Source organism: Zingiber officinale, chromosome 2B, assembly GCF_018446385.1.
Source record: "Zingiber officinale cultivar Zhangliang chromosome 2B, Zo_v1.1, whole genome shotgun sequence".
NCBI classification, from domain to species: domain Eukaryota; kingdom Viridiplantae; phylum Streptophyta; class Magnoliopsida; order Zingiberales; family Zingiberaceae; genus Zingiber; species Zingiber officinale.
The window spans coordinates 66975674-66993478 of NC_055989.1; the positions used below are offsets into that span (position 1 = coordinate 66975674).

A 17805-nucleotide genomic window follows, 5' to 3' on the forward strand; every position below is an offset into this window, starting at 1 on the left:
AAATTTGAAGTTGTATTTATTAAGGGAAAATTTTGAGAGATACATTTAAGGTGCTATGAATATATTCTTAGACGATTTATTCAGTTAAAAAAAATCTAGATATATATTATTTTTTAAATGAAAATATGGGATCTAAGTAAAATTTATTTAAATATAGATGATAATATAAAAGAGGGATAAGATTTAGTTGTTATTATCTAATTTACTTGGAGGTGTGGATGAGAAGGATGAACTTTCTTTGTTTATTCATTAGTAGGATAAACGATGGATAGATTAAAAAATTTATAGGTAGTTATTTTTTTTTTGGTATTTTTTAGTCACCTGAATCTCTTATGGCCTTGTTTAAATCCCTCATAGTGTTGTTGTGAGGCACATGTGCTCACACCGATCAAATTAATCGATTTTGTATTAGTTTGATTTGTTCGATTTTAATAATAGCTGGTAAAAAAAATAATTAGTATATTGATTTTGAGTGATTTGGTTGGGTTGAATGGGATGGGTTTGATTTTAACTGAATATTTAATCTTAATTTTTCTATGTAAAAAAAACATTAAGAACAACACTAAAAAAATTTATTTACTTTCCATGAAAATTCTGAGTTGTTGGTTGACTTCAATTATCAGCTATCTAGTGTTTTGTGTATGGACGACACACTACAAAAAAGTTGTGCTTACATCTATAGCAAAAATTTTGCCAACTAATAATTTCTGTGTTTTCAAATGAAAAATAAACTCTGACCTGATTCTTCACAAAGACATGTTCTTTGAATAAGTTTTCAATAAAACTCAGCTCTGACCAGCTGAAAACTCAATCTAAAAATAATCATAAATTCAGTTAATTTTATTGACTAGTCATAAAATGATGAGTCCATATTCATAGAATTTTTTATTAACATCAGGATAAATAAAAAAGTACGCGTGACGAATAACTCAAGAGCTAACATCCTTTGATTACTCGTCTCATTTGAAAAAAAAAATCTTATAAATGCATCATAATTAGGGATTGAACCATAGATATATGGATGATGATCTAAATATCCTATCGTGATACCATAGCCTCGGGGACTAAAAAAATGATAATCCCAGTTAGTTTCATTGATAATCCCTGGAGTACCAGTCCGGTCCCACGAAAATTTTCCACCGGCCATCAGATTAAATCGGAAAGCACACGCGATGATCAATTCAAAAATCCAACATCCTCTTAATTATACCTTCTATTTAAAGAAAAAATTCTTATTTATCATAAAACCGTAAAAAAAAAATCCATCGAGCACGTCGAACACATTCTTGTGCGAATTCAAATGTCAAACTTTAAACTTTGGTCAAAATATGGAAAGGCAAGTCCATATTTTGACCAAAATTTAATGTTTGACTTTTGGTGAGGAAATGAATGGTGTTTTTCTCAAATATGATTTTTCTTTTTCTTTCATACTGTTTTTAGACTTTTGTATCCTTGAATTGAACAAGGAGAGGAAAAAAAGATATTGTCGACAAAAACTGAGCTACATGAACTCAACAAACTTCGAAAAATCAATCTTCCCATCTTCGTTCTTGTCGTAGACTTGAATCGTGTTTCCGGACTCCTCCAACTCAGCCGCATCGATGAACCCATCTCCATTCTCATTGAACATGAGGAAGGCTTCCTTCACCTTCTCCAAACTCGATTCTTTCTCCTTGAACAAGCCACAAAGTCGGATGGGACTACACTTCATCGTGCTCTGAACTTGTTCCAATAACTCCCGTGACGATCTCCATCTCTTCCCTCCCTATTTGATGTAGCTCATCGTCAATTAGGAGTGTCAATTTCGATTGATCAAGTGGATGGGTTCAGATCCAGTTGAAGCAAGAGATATATAAAAGAATTCCCAATGCAAATCCGAACTAACCTAAAAACTATAAACTTAAATTTGAATTCAGATCAAACTAAATCTGAACCAACCCAAATCCGAACCAACCCATAAGGTTGTAAATAAGCCAAGCTGAGTAAGACTTTATGGTATTCAATTTTGTTTGATAAAATAATCGAACCATGCCGAGGTATGCCCAAAATGAACCAAACAGTTGAAATAATTATTCAAATAATCAAGTTTAACTTGGTTTATTGTTTATGAGTTTGAGCTTAGTTTAAGCTTGTCTTGGCTTAAGTTTGATTCATGTAAATGTTATCAAGCTTTCAATTCAAGTTTGTTTGATTATTTAAAAATTTTACATTTTAAGCTTGTTTAATTTATTATTGAGCTTGATAATATAAACTTGTTTATTTATTTTGAAACTTTGTTTTCATTTATTTAGTATGATAAGAGTTTTATTGATAAATATTATTTACGAACATGTTAATAAATGTTGTTCACAAACATTTAACAAATGTTATTCACGAACATTAACGAGCTGAATATATGTGTTCAAACTTGTTTATTTAGTTTAACGAGTTATTCAAAATTATTCATTTAATTGATCTTGAGTGTTTTGAACAAACATAAATAAACTTTTATCAAATCGAATATCAAACTTGTTCACTAATGTTTGATTTATCTACAACCCCACTGTGGCAGTGGCGTAGTTAGGATTTTTAATTAGGGGGGGCGAATTCAACAAATTAAAAAAAATAATACAACACAGAAAATGTATAAAAAAAGTTATATATAAATTTCATATGTTTTTTACAATATCACTCTTCGAGATTTCATATTTTGAAAATGCTGAATAATAGCTTCATTATCAATGGTATCAAACACATCTCGCTCAATATATGGTATCAAACAATCATTTACCATATCATCTCCCAACCGATTTCGAAGTGAGGTTTTGATTATTTTCATTGCTGAAAACACTCTCTCTACAGTTGCAGTTGCAACAGGTAATAGCAATGCTAACTTCAAAAGTAAATACACCAAAGGATACAGACGATGTTTTTTCAATTGAACCATCCTTTTAGCAAGCTGGCTAATCCCCACAACCTCAGAGAATTGATTGCTACTCCGCATATCAAAAATAAAGTTATCAAGTTGGGGCTCAAGATGCATTAACTCCATTGGGGAAAAATCGGATGGATAAAACTGAGCAAACTGAAGTAATTTTCTCTTATCATAAGCAGAGAATGAATTTGATGGATCAAGACAACTCATACACAACAACAACTCCGTGTTCACCTCGTTAAAGCGACTGTTCAACTCCTGAAGTTGCAAATCTATCACTTCATAAAATGTTTCAACACGATAATAGTGAAGATTTGTCCTTCCTTCAATATTTCGTCGTGATCTCCCATGAAAGACGAACAAGTCTTCCATGTGCGGGGTGACTACCTCATACTTAACACAAAATAAAGAAACTTCATTCAGTAACAAATCCCAACCATCATCTCTCATAGTTTGCAGTTGATGTTTGCTTGATCTTACAAGAATCATGGCATTTACAATGTCTTGATCTTTTCTTTGTAAAGCTTGCGACAAATCATTCGTGACTCCCAAGATATTCTTCATTAAGTGCATCTGAAATATAAATTCATATTTTCCAATCAATTCTAACAGATTATTTGCTTGTGCTCTTTGCTTGTGATCTTTTCCCTCCTCTTCAACAAATAAAAGAACATCAATAATTGAAGGATACAAATGTATCAAACTTAACAATGCATTATAATGTGAACCCCAACGTGTGCTCCCAGCTCTTTTTAATGTCATTTCTTGATTCATACCTTGTCCAGTGAAGATATCACCATTGCAAATTCCTTTAATAACTTTTTCAAATTGTTTCTCACGAAGTATATCTCTTCGCTTGCATGACGTTCCAACAATATTGTTCAATTGTGCAACCACATCAAAAAAAGTAGAAATTCTTATATGATTTTCAGCAACAGCTACAAGTGTAAGCTGCAGTTGATGAGCAAAACAATGAACATAATAAGCAGAAGGGTTCTCCATCATAATTAAGCTTTTTAAGCCATTGAATTCTCCTCTCATATTGCTAGCTCCATCGTATCCTTGCCCCCGCAAATTAGATATAGATAATCCATGTTGGCACAACAAAGAATCAATAGCAGTTTTAAGTGATAAGGCAGTAGTGTCGCTTACATGTACAAGGCCTAGAAAGCGCTCAACAATATTTCCCCTTTCATCTACAAACCGTAAAGCAACTGCCATTTGTTCTTTAACAGATATATCACGAGCCTCATCAACCAATATAGTAAATAATTCATCACCGAGATCTCCAAGAATAGAATTAGTGGTTAAATAAGCAATGGATCTGATAATATCTTTCTGAATATCAGGCGATGTCAATTTGAGATTTGAGGGAGCATTGTCTAGTGCAACTCTATTGATATCCTCATTATGGTCAGCAAGAAATCTTAACAATTCAAGAAAATTACCATGATTGAGTGAGTTTGTTGATTCATCATGACCACGAAATGCTAATCCTTGACGCACAAGAAATCTTATGCAATCAATTGATGCTGTCAAACGAACACGATAATCGATAGCTACTTGACTAGACTGATTGACCAAACAAGTTTCAATATGTTGTTTTTGATTCATTAAATCATAAGCCGCCATCATGCACCTGTTGTGAATGCTGCTCTGATTTCCAACATGTTCATTAAATTTTTCTTTCTTTCTCCAATTTTTAAATCCCTCAGTAACAAAAGAATCACCACCACTTTGACCACCATGATCCGCTTTGAATAAATAGCAATAAAGACAAAAAGCCGCATCTTTTGCAATGCTGTATTCTAGCCAATTAGGATGAAGACTAAACCATATAGCTCGAAATCTTCGTTTCTCTTTGGGACAAGAACGCCAAGGAAATTCATGATTTTTAGGTTGAAAAGGACCTTTTTGCAAATAGTAACGTCGAATAATCTCCCTTTCATTAACATTATACTCAAGAATGTGCTTTCTTAGCCCAGGATCACTAGGATACTCATTTGAGTCAGCATCAAGAGGAGCTGGTAGAGGAGGCGGAGGAGGAGGAGGTGGTGGAGGGGGAGATAACTTGTTTGAAGTAGGTTCATCTCGTATTTTCTTAAAATACCTCAACATTATTATTTCACCTAATTTATCATCAACATAATATTTCAGAAATATAATCATCTAATTAATGACTATTTGTTTTCAACAATTTATATTCAAAAACAAATAATAAACTAAATTGATAGAGAGTTAATGATCCCTTGGTAGAGATATAAAGTCAAATGTTTACATTATAAAAACATATTTTTCTAATTATATGACTATCTAATTTTAATTCTTATCATAAAGATGATTCATTTTATATACATATTATTATTATAAAATATTGTTTTATATGCATATTATTTATCTAATTTCTTATCATTAATTCTTATCTAATTTTATTTTATATGCATATTATTTATACTTATCACCTCAATATGTGTAAACATTTAACACACTTGAATAACAAACAAAAATATGAATATATACAAAATTAACACTACATATTTTTTTTTAATACTTAAATTCGTAATCGAAAGAAATCAAGTAAGAAAATTTTACCTCAATCAAAAGAAATTTATTGTGGAGCGTCGATAGCGTTGTCAGCAAACGATAGTAGCGATAGTAGCGAAGTAATGATGGCAGCGTTGGCAGCAAACGATAACGGCGTTGGCAGCGGCGTGCGATGATAGGCCGACAATGACGTGGATGACAACGGCAATGTGCGACGAAGGATTTTGAGGGCAAAATTAAGATTAGGAAAAAATAAGATGAGAATTAGGGGAGGAAGAAGAACATGGGATAAAGGAAAAAGGAAAGAGTAATGGTGGAGGAAGAAGAAAATGGAAGAGGAAAAAAAATAATGTTGTGTGGGAAGAAGCTTCACCGATAGGGAAAAAAATAGTGAAAAGGGAAAAATAAAAGCTTCGGCGACGGAGAGAAAAATCAAGAGAAGAGAGATAACTTTTTTTGGACAAGAGAGAGCAATTAAAACACGCCGCAAGTTTTGACTTTTGATTGGAGTTTTACATAAAAGCCCACATACTTTTAGATTTATAAATAAATGTTTTTTATTTTATTTTTAATCATATTATTTTTTTTTTACTCTAAATCTGAGGGGGTGCGATCGCCCCCTCCCGCCCCACACTAACTACGCCCCTGGTCCCCACTCCAACTCGATCTTATTTTTTACTATACAATATTATTCTTTAACAAAATAATTAAATAAAAAATCAAAGCACATAATAATAATAATAATAATAATAATAATAATAATAATAATAATATTATTATTATTATTATTATTATTATTATTATTATTATGTAAACACATAATAATAAATCTCGTCTCGTTGTAATTATATTTGATGGATTTAAATATCTAAATTTAAGAGTTTAATTATGTAAACTATTAATTACTAAAAAAATTATTTAGAATATTAAATCTTTCAAAAAAAAAATAAAAAATTACACCATCAATTATAAATTTTAAAAAGTCTCTCCGTCCAACATCACAAAATAATTTTGTTTCAAACTTCATTTTTCTATCATCAATTCCAATGCAATTCTAAAAAATTTTCTGACCTTATTCAAATCCTAAAATCTCCGGTCCTAATTTGATATTTTTTATATTGAATTGGATCCGATTGGTGGGTCAGATTCAATTTTTACACTTTTGCCGTCAATGTCCTCACATTTTACGGTCGGAGCGCTCAAACTCAAAGTCTCAGAAGGATTAATTAAATTGATTTTTTATTAAATAATAAAAAAAAAATATTAATTTTTATAAAAAATATTTATTACCCAATTAATTGATTTTAATAGAAAATTTTATCTAAAAAAAAAAGTTTGATTAGTTCGATTTGGATAATTCGGTTCCATTAGTCACGTGTTTTTGAAATGGAAAATAAACTCAGACTTATTCTTCGCACAGACATTTCTTTGAATTTTTAATAAAACTCAACTTTGACAAGCTGAAATTAAAACTCCATTAAGCACATTTAACACATTGTGCAGAATTCAAAAGGCAAGTCAACCACCTCCAAATCACATGAGCATTCAATTAAAACTGATTGAAATTAATTATTCAAAATTCAATTAATTATTATTTTTTAAATATCTATCTTCCGGATTAATTCGACCCAAACTTAGATACCTAGATTTAAAAATAATAATAATTATTTTTTAATAAAACCTCTGGTTATCTTAATAAAAATTATAATATTTTTTAAGAAATAAATAATCTATTTTTTTTTAAAAAAAACGTCTTCACTTATTTTTAAAATATAAAAAATAAATATTTTTAAAATTAAAATAAATTCCGAAAATTAACAATTTGAACCGGATTGAATAATTTTTAATTGAATTACAGTTGTTCAGTGCCTTAAAATTAAAATTCTTCCCTGAGTAAGTTTTGTACGAGAGCAGTGTATCCACTTTCAACGTCATCGAATTTATTGTTAGGAGAAATACCTATATTAAAATTAGATTTACTGTCAACGTCCTATTGTAGCATGTGTCTTTGATCGTGATACATATAATTTTAATAATATAATATAAAATAAAATATATCTCATAGTTGTTGGATTAGCATTTTTTTTATATCACGTAAAATATATCTCATAGTTATTGGGTTATCAATTTTTTTTATAAAGTGTTATATCATAAATAAATAAATAAGAGACTCATGTATAACTCTATATTTAGATCATAAATTTGATATGATCTATTAGCTACTAGTCTTTTAGATCGACAAAATCTTTCGGAAGCACCATCGATCACTTTCGACAGAAGAAAACGAAGAAAAAGTTTTCAAGGGAAAAGTAGAGAGAGAGTTTATTTAATAATCTTTCAAAAAATGACTACTTATAACATTTAAGGAATATGAAGAGGCATAACCCTTCAAACTCTCCATTAATTATTACGGTGATGGTTTGAATTTTTCATTAATTATTATGATTGTGACTATTCTAATTCTCCATTAATTATCATAATTATGACTATTCGAATTCTCCATTAATCATCATGATTATGGCTATTTTAATTCTCTATTTTTTAGATCAAATAAATTCATATTTGATCTTGATCAGTTTTAGTTTATGATATTTTAGAATTAATTAATAATCTAATTAATTCTAATTCATAAATAGTAAAATTGACTAATTTTAGTATAAACTAAAATAATCAATTATAGATAATATTCATGTCTACATACTATATATGTGCGCAACCCTCTAGGTTTTGTACAGAAGGTAGTGTAAATCCATACACAGATTACAATAACCATCTAGCAACAATTTTTAGTTACTCAACGTAATCAAATTAATATTAGTCATAAACTATAAATCACTATGAACCAATTACTGTGTAATTCAATCTCTTCATCTAAGCCTACATCCCAATTAATTTAGTACATTATGCATAATTACCAAATTAATTATTTTATTTGATTTTCAAGATATAATAGACTCTTGAATGATAAATCATTTTTTTTCATGACCATAGATTTCGAGTCATTAATATTTCTAACAAGCGACCAGGATATTAACTTCTAATCAAAGAGAACGATGAATCCTCTATTGACTCAATATTATTCTCTCTACGCTTTGTTATACACCCAACAACTGTATTAATCATAATCCGATTAAAGACTACTTTTAACGACATTAAAGTATATAGCTCCACGCATACAATAAATGAAAGTCTCAAGTCAAAAGATTATTTACACTTGTTCATAAGAGGAATGATAATGATGCTTAATATGTGGTCTCCTCTTAAGCGAGTTGTGTCTAGTATACCTCTAAATTCAAGGCATCTTTAAGTACAACTTGGATATCCATCTCTCGGTCTATCTCGATTTAGTCATACTCAGCGTTGATCTAGATATATGTATCCTCTTCAGATATCTATTTCAGATTAATATACTCATTAATCCGTGAAGCTTTATCATTAATCATATACTTGCAGAAAAATAAATATTTAACGATAAATACTTATCTTTATGAAATAATTATCCATAAAATACATAAGGAGTATCTTGGCATATAAGTGCACACACTAACACCTACTCCATACGATGATGCCACCGTAGTTCGACGCTTGCTAGATCCCTTGCAACAATTGTGACATGAGGTCGCTCGGAGGGATGTACTCGCTCCCTATAGCCCCCCTCCCCGAGATCCAAGTGTAAATCCGACCCTGCTCTAAACTCGTTCCAATAACTCCCGTGACGATCTCCATCTCTTGTCTCCCTGTTTGATGTAGGTCACCATCAATTATGGAGTGTCAATTTGGATGAGTCAAGTGGATGGGTTCGAATCAGGTTAAAGAAGGGGAATTACAAAAGAATTCACAATCCATATCTCAACCAATCTAAAAACTCTAAACTCGAACCCAAATCTAGATCAACCCAAACCCAGACCAACTAGATCTAATTTTTTACTATACAATATTAGTCTTGTATTCTTTAACAAAATAATTAAATAAAAATTTAAAACATATAATAATAATAATATTTTAATTTAAACACATAATAACCAATTTCATCTGGTCGTAATTATATTTCATGAGTTTAAATATTTAAATTTAAGAGTTTAATTATCTAAACTATTAATTATTCAAAAAAATATTTAAAAAATAAATCTTCCATAAAATAAATATTACATGATCAATATAAAATTAAAAAGTCTTCCAGTCAAGCATCACAAAATAAATTTTTAAATTTTAAACTCCATTTTTCCATCTTAAATTTAGTTAATTCGAATCCAATCCGAATCCAACTTATTTTTTTTAAAAAAAAAATTCTAAGTCAGATTTCAGATCCAACCATTACAAAAAAGATAAGGATTACCACTAAAAATTTCGTCACAATTTTGTCTATGTATTCATTTAGTGATAAAATTAAGATGAAAAATTATTTGTTAGATAATTATTCATCGGAAACAATTTTATCGATAGAATTTAAATTCCGTTGTAACATTTTCCAACAAAAATTTAATTTTTGTAGTAATTTTTCCGGACAAAAATACTATTTCTATCAATAGTTAATGCCGATATCTACAATTTCTGTCATAAACTATGTTGATATATACCAACGGAATATCGATTTCGTCGGTATTCTGTCAGTAATACAAAAAAAATCACAAAGGCCAATTTATATTTAGGATCTATCTTGTCTATAATTTCTATATCTATATAAATCATCACAGACGATAATATTTTATAATCCATACAAATAAACATACATAATAGCTATACATTCACAATTCATACATACACAATCCAAACATCACATTTCATAATCCATACAAACATCCACAATATCATAAATATCCATAATAGAAACAAGCACAATCATCCATTTTTAAACAAATATAATCTAAGCAAATTACAAACACAATAATAGAAACAAACTAAATTATATAAATATTCATATCTAAATCTAAATTTATAGAATCAAATATCTAATTATATATCATGATAGAAAATATTCTAAATAAAACAAGAAACACAAGGTAGTAATAGAAAATCCAGAAAGTCAAATACGATATATTATTATCAAATTGATGTATAATTAAAATTTTTACATGTAATAAAAAGATACATGCATAGAAATAACATATGATGCTGATATAATAATATAATATTTAGAAATGCAAATATTAGAATATCAAAATAGAATGAATATATTTTGCATGGTTTATGTATGATAAATAAAAAATTAAGTTGTAGTTGAATAAACCTTAGAAAAAGCTAATCAATATGGTATGATAGGTCTTGAGTCTCCTGTGACTCAAAATCATGTGGTGTTTAGATCTAAGTGAAATTAGTCACGAGCGCTTGCATATGGGACTAGAGAGTTTCATTATTCGCGCCGCATTCGGCTCTCCTCTGATCCTCCTCAGTTCTCCTCTGATCCTCAGCGGCTCTCCTCTAGTTATCAATGACCCTCTTCTGCTCCTCAGTAGCCCTCCACTGATATATATTGGCCATCCTTTGATCCATTGAGACCAGTTGAGTGCATAGTTATTGATTTTCATATATTAAAGACTACACCTCAGAAGAAAAAGAAGAACTAGCATGCCCCCTAGGAGTCCTCAACTGATCAAATGCAACTTTGGCATATGAGACAAGGCTGTAGAGTGTGAAATTTTTTATCCATCCACCGACAACATCATAATAAATCTCCTTTAGCGTATCAGTGAATAGAGGTTGTGAATCCCCTGGTGGCTGAGATGCCTGAGCCTCTCTATTTGTCATTTACTCATGTGTGAAAAATATAATACGATTAATATTCAATTTGATCACAATTACTAAAGTTAATCAAGATAGAAACGATTAAATATAATAAAGTTAATAATCTTACATGTATGTCCTGGGATCGAGAATCGATAAATGTCTCATCCTTCTTCTTATGGGTCTTGAGAAAGACCTCTATACATGTGGATTGTCAGGCTAGATCACGTCATGCATACACATATAATTTGGAGAAAAATTATATAAGTTTGGTAATAAATACAAAATTTGTTGCAAAGTATAACTTTAAACTAAACTCACCATATCTATGACATGCTCAATAATAGATCTGGATCCTCATGTATGTCGAGCGATTCTGGTACTCAGGTCATCTGACTTTGTATTTCTGTTTGCTCGAGCCTTTTCAACATTTGCCTGCCACCTTTCTATAGCCCAGTGTAGGATTGTTGTGCTAGAGAGGGTGGGGGTGAATAGCGCTCGTGGCTTTCACGTTCATTTAGAAATGTTCGAGTAAAACACAGTGGAATAAGAAAGAAAAGATAAAAAGATAGCAATCGTGAACACCAAGAGTTACTTCGTTGGAAGTCTGTGGCAACTCCTACTCCAAGGCCCGCACATGAGAGTGCTTTTGATGGGTAATCCACTATCAATTCCGAATAAATACAAGTATGGAATTACAATATTAAAACAACTTATAAAATAAAGAATACTGACAACTACATATCTAAAAAATTAAGCCTTCAGTCATCGGAGCAACGTCTGAGCGTCGAGGAAGTGTTTTCTAAGCAACGTGCAAGAGCAGAAATCATTCTGAATGTTGTTCTTTAGCCCCTGGTTAAATGTTGCTTATATAAGTTGTTCTAAGAGCCTAGAAACCCTCCGGGTGCTTGGACCACATGTCCCGGCCAATCAACGCTCTCTACATCAACTTGTGGATATTTTTTCTGGTCCGGGCGCCTGGACTGACTTCAAGCGCTCGGATCGCCAAGGCACCCCAGACCCCCCTAGGGGAGGCTAACCGGGTGCCTGGACCAACTTTTTCAGCAACTTAATTTTCTACAAAATAAAGTTAGTTCAGGCAATAAACAATATATATATAATATGAATTTGACAGCCTTTAACCGTCCGGTTCTGACTCTAGGTCGAATCGATGCTTACTGTTCCCTCTTCGGGGGAACGTGTTCTCACCTACTCCTCTCAGGAGAGTTTACATTTTCCTAGATCGGTCTTCCATGACTGTCTAGACTTTTGCTCACCGTTCGAGATTTCAGGTCTTCATGCTGAACGTTCGCTCCACAATCCATCTAGACTTCCACCTGATCTGCGACTACCAGGATTTTTACTTAGAGTCCCGACTCTGGGATTTCGCCCAAAGTGTTCGACCTGCCAAGACTTCACCTTACCTAACCGCAGTTAGGACTCTCCATATCATAGGGTTATCATCCCCTAGGACATAGGGTTACCTCCCCCTAGGGTTTTCCACCTGCTTAGAATCCACTTGGACTTTTGCTTAAAAACACTTAGGACTTTCCTGCAAGCTCATTCAAACTTGTTAGACGACAAGTAATCTTAACTTTAGACCCTTTTTCATAATCAAAACTTAGGTGCGATCATCTGATGCTCCCTGCACCAACAATCTCCCCCTTTTTTATTATGACAACCTGGTTCAAAGTTAAGTAAAACATAATAACAAAGTATAGACCTTAAGCATGAGCATAAGTGAAACAATTAAAAGAACTTATGCATAACTAGTGAAATAATTTGAAAAAAAAATCTCCCTTATGCTTTCCCTTAATCAAAAGTTATATAGGTTTAACTTAACTTTATCTTTTTAACATTTTCTCTCCCCCTTTAATATAATCAAAAAGATACTAAGTTAGAGAGAAAAGTAAGATAGAAAAAAAAAATACTATTTCTTAATTTCTTTCAAAATTTTAATGTGAAGCTCCCTTTAAATTTATCACTTTAAACAAGCTTAAAAGGGATTTAAAATACATAGCTTTTGAAAGATTAAAAAGTTTAACTAATTGCTTAGGTTTAGAAAAGATTTTCTTAAAAAATTAACAAAATATTTAACTTTAGAAAGATTTTCTTCTTAAAAAAATTTAGTTAAATACTTAATTTTTTCAAAAAACTTGGATAAATCTTAGCTTTAAAAAATTTCTTATAAAAATACTTAGCTAAGAAAATGATTTTAAATACTTAAAAATACTTTATCAAACCTTAGTTAAGTACTTATCTTTTGAAAAAAAATTATAAAAAAACTTAGTTAAGTATATAAAAACTTAGTTAAAAGTACTTTTTCAAAAACTTATTTTGCTAGATAGAAATATTTGAATTTCCTTTTTTAAATAAAATGTTTAAAGTTGTTTTTCAAAAATAGTTAGACTTTTTTTTTAAAAAAAATAGTTAAACAAGAAAATCTGAACCTTTTTTTTAAAAAAAAAAATACTCTATTTTTTTTTTAAAAACTTAACTTTAAAAAAAATGCTTTAACTTAAAGAGATATTTAATTTTGATATTTAAAAAAATAGTAACATATTTAACTGAACTTAAGTCCTTTCACTCCCCCTTGAATAATGCCCAATTAAATGCTTTAATTTTTAGGGTCCTAATATCCAAGCATGAGAGTTCAAAGTAAAAAAAAGTCTTCAAAACAGATATTTACTTTCCTTAAATAAGTGTTTAACCTTTAGCTACTAGTTGTTCATCATGAGGTAGATCTTTCATTTGGTTAGTCAAGTTAAGCAAGTATTCCTGTTAGATTGACTAAAGTGGATAACTTAACTTGATCAATTTAACTTGATATTTATTGTGCAGACTTATATCGATGCACATACATAAGCATTCTGAAGTCCAAGCAGTACCCTATGCATCTCATTCCATTTTAAGTATTTTTTCATACATAAGCAAGGTATTTCTAGTGTACTTATGAGATGCTCTGGCTGAAACCTATGGATACATACTTTCTAGGGGATTAATACCTAGGCTAAGTCCAATCTTTTTGAAAATACTAGTTAAAATTAGGAATTTTGAATAAAGTAATTTTTCTTAGAATTTTAAAACCAAGCTGATAAAAAATCATAACTTTTAAAAAAGGTAATACTATAAAGAAATAATTTTACTTGCAATATCATAAGTCACCGACCTTATATTCCATAATTCATTTAACTCGGCAATCAGAAGTTGCAAGAAAATATCTATTTTGTCTTTGAGATTGGTTGGACCAGGAATAAGTACAATAAGGATTATAAATTCATCTTTCATTCACATCCATGGAGGTAAATTGTATGGTGTTAATATAACCATCCAAGATGAATATTATTATCTTGAGTGACCAAATGGCTGGAATATATCAGTAAAAAGTTTCAATCTCGCATTATGTGGTTCTATTGCGAAGAAGGAAAATACAGTATTAAGATGTTTCCATACAGGGGAATCATAAAGATGATACATTATACCTCCTTCGTGCTCATGCTAATGATGCCACATTATGTGGCAAGTTGTAGTGACAGATACATACAAGCATTGAAGTCTAGTAGTTAGGAAAGTAATACATCACTTTCCAAGCAATATTTTTCTTCTTTTTCCCTATTATGCGAGTATGATGTTTATAATGAGGGCGAGTAGATATTTTGCATTCAATTAGTTCGTTATCTTTATTCTAAAATATCATGTAGCTATTTATACAATAATCAATCTTCTCTACGGGCAAACATAAATCTTTAATCAATTTCTTTATACTGTAGAAGCTATCAGTTATTATATTATCAGCAGGAAACAACTCTGACAATAATTAACATATGTCATCGTAACATCTTTCTAAAAAATAATGTTATACTTTTATATTCAATAACCTTATAGTAGCTAATAGTTATGAATGACCAGAAAGAATATCTTCTCACATTTCTTTTTCACTATCCTTTAACATTTTATATAGTTGTTGATATTCAGATGTTGATATTTCATCTATATTGGAATAATCAACTCCATTTATCGCATAGTGAACCATTGATTGCATTGCAATATCATCAGTTAATGATTCCCCAATAACAGTTATGCGAGATGATGAATCACCAGAAGACCCAACTGATTTATACAAATAAGGCTCCCTATGACAACACCAGTTGTAGTAATTTTGTACAAAATCTTTTCTATATATATGTACTTTCATAATATCCTCATTATGGAAGACTCTATTTTTACATCTGGAATGATTATACAAACATTGTAACTCGACACAATTCATACATTCTGATTTCTGAATGACTTTTAGCAAAGTTCACAAACTGTTCAATTTCAGCAATGAAATAATCTCTAATAAATCTATTTTCTAATTGATTATACATTCAAACTTTGTTTATATATGATCCGGGGTGTCTTCCGTGCGGATTTGACCTCAGAGCGGACCATTTCCACGTAGCAGCGCCGAGCTGCTAGTTGGTCTCCTTGGACCTCTCCTACTTGGTCCTCGACAGGAAATTTTATTTTCTGACAAAAAGTAGAGACGGCAGCCCGAAACTCGTTGAGGGTGGGGCACCCCAGAATCACGTTGTAGGCGGAGGGGGCGTCTACCACGATAAAGTTAGTGGACCGCGTCCTCCGGAGCGACTCCTCTCCCAGTGATATAGCTAGTCGGGTCTGTCCGACCGGCAAAATCTCATTTCCTGTGAACCCGTACAGTGGGGTTGTCATGGGCAACAGCTCGGCTCTGTCAATCTGGAGTTGGTGTAATGTCTTCTTGAAGATGATGTTGACCGAGCTGCCTGTGTCAATAAATATACGGTGAATAGTATAATTGACTATTACTGCTTTAATGATGAGAGCGTCGTCGTGCGACACTTCGACTCCCTCGAGGTCCCTTGGGCCAAAGTTAATCTCGGGCCCGTTCGCCTTCTCTTCGTTGCAGCCCACAGCGTGGATCCTTAGCTATCGAGCATGCGACTTTCGGGCCTGGTTAGAATCCCCGCCGGTGGGCCCTCCTGCTATGATGTTGATCTCCCCCTGAGCGACATTGCTTCTATTTTCTTCCTCCCGTGCAGATGGTCTAGCTCGCTCGTGAGAGGTCCGGGGCTGATCACCATGATGTGGCCGCTCGGGTGATCGCCTAACTTCTCGTCGCCCGGCACCCTGGTGCCGATGACGCTGGTTGGGTGAGGGCGATCGACGACGATAGTTTCTTGGCGTCGACGAGACAACTGAGGCGAACCCTCGACAATCGCGGGTGTTGTGACTAGCCAACTGGTGTAGGGAACAAAACATGGGAGTCTATACCTTTCCCCTTGCCTTTGGCCGTTCGGATGTCACATGCTGAATGGCGTGTGATCTAGCTTCTTGATATGGTCTCATCCCCTCGGTTCGAGGCCCTCTCGGTGGTTGACTAACTGGCTGCCTCCGCTCGATTGGCGTTGGTGGGTCAGTAGGTATCTCTTTCCTTCTGGCCGCCTGAGCCTCCTCCACGTTGATGTACTCGCTTGCCTTTTTTAGCATATGATCATAATCGCGAGGCGGCTTCCGGATGAGCGAACGGAAGAAATCCCCCTCAGTTAGTCCTTGGGTAAAGGTGTGCATCATGGTCTCGGATGAAACTGTCGTGATATCCATGGCCGCCTGGTTGAATCGTTGGATGTAGGCTCGGAGAGTCTCCCTGGGCCCCTGCTTCATGGAGAATAGGCTGACACTCGTCTTCTGATAGTGCTTGCTACTTGCGAAGTGGTGGAGGGATGTCGTTCGGAAGTCTTTAAAACTCCGAATTGATCCATCCGGCAACCTCCGGAACCATCGTTGCGCCGAGCCAGACAAGGTGGTGAGGAAGACTCGGCACTTAACTCCGTCGATGTATTGATGGAGAGTAGCGGCGTTATCGAACTTACGGAGATGGTCGTCCGGGTCAGTTGCACCACTGTATTCCCCAAATGCTAGGGGGCATAGTGCTTTGGGAGTGGGTCTTGCAGAATCGCTTCTAAGAACTGGCGATTGATCCGTTCGGGAGAAGAATCAGTCCGAAGTGCCTTGCCTTTCTTGACATCCCGAGCGGGAGGTTCATCGGATGATCCTTGGTTGGCCTGGGCGAGTTCGGAGGGAGTCTGGAACAGAGCCCGATGGAATGGAATCGGGGCGGGCGGCACGTCTCCTAGCATGCCGATCTGCCCCTTATTCTGCGCCAAGGTAGGAAACTGCTCCGGTTGATCTTCCAACGCCGTTCGGCCACCGGATGCCGAGGTGGCATGTTGCGCAAGTCGCTCGGCTTGCGCCTTCTGCTGCTACTCCACTATTTTTGCCACTCGTGCCTGGATGAGCGCGTCGAGTTCTTCTGGAGAGAGTGTCACGGTGTGTGAACGTCCAGCTTCCTCCATAATCTCTGCTCGGATTCAGGTGTGTTTCCATAGACAGTGCCAATTTGATCCTGTCCGAGTGCTGAGACGATGGTCGCTGGGGACGTGGCGCTCCCTGCTGGCTTTACGTAAGCTCCGGGATGGCGTAGAGTTCCGTTGAGAACGTGCAAGCACAAAACCGAGCCGGGAAGGGGTTCCCGGCGACGACCCTCCGACGCTCAAGTCATCTCCCGGTGGCGAGAAATCGGAGCAGAGTAACGAGAACTGTAG

The 17805-nt window shown here is 33.6% G+C and overlaps 1 protein-coding gene across 1 annotated transcript; it reads right to left on the reverse strand.

Moving 5' to 3' along the window:
* Positions 1 to 1501: 1501 nt before the first annotated feature.
* Positions 1502 to 15895, reverse strand: LOC122048321 (zinc finger MYM-type protein 1-like). The gene is made up of 5 exons (XM_042609907.1): positions 15599 to 15895; positions 15428 to 15489; positions 15210 to 15312; positions 2771 to 5083; positions 1502 to 1765 (listed from the first exon to the last, which is right to left on the reverse strand). The coding sequence occupies exons 1-5, from the start codon at positions 15893 to 15895 to the stop codon at positions 1502 to 1504; spliced, it is 3039 nt and encodes a 1012-aa protein (XP_042465841.1).
* Between the last annotated feature and the right edge of the window lie 1910 nt (positions 15896 to 17805).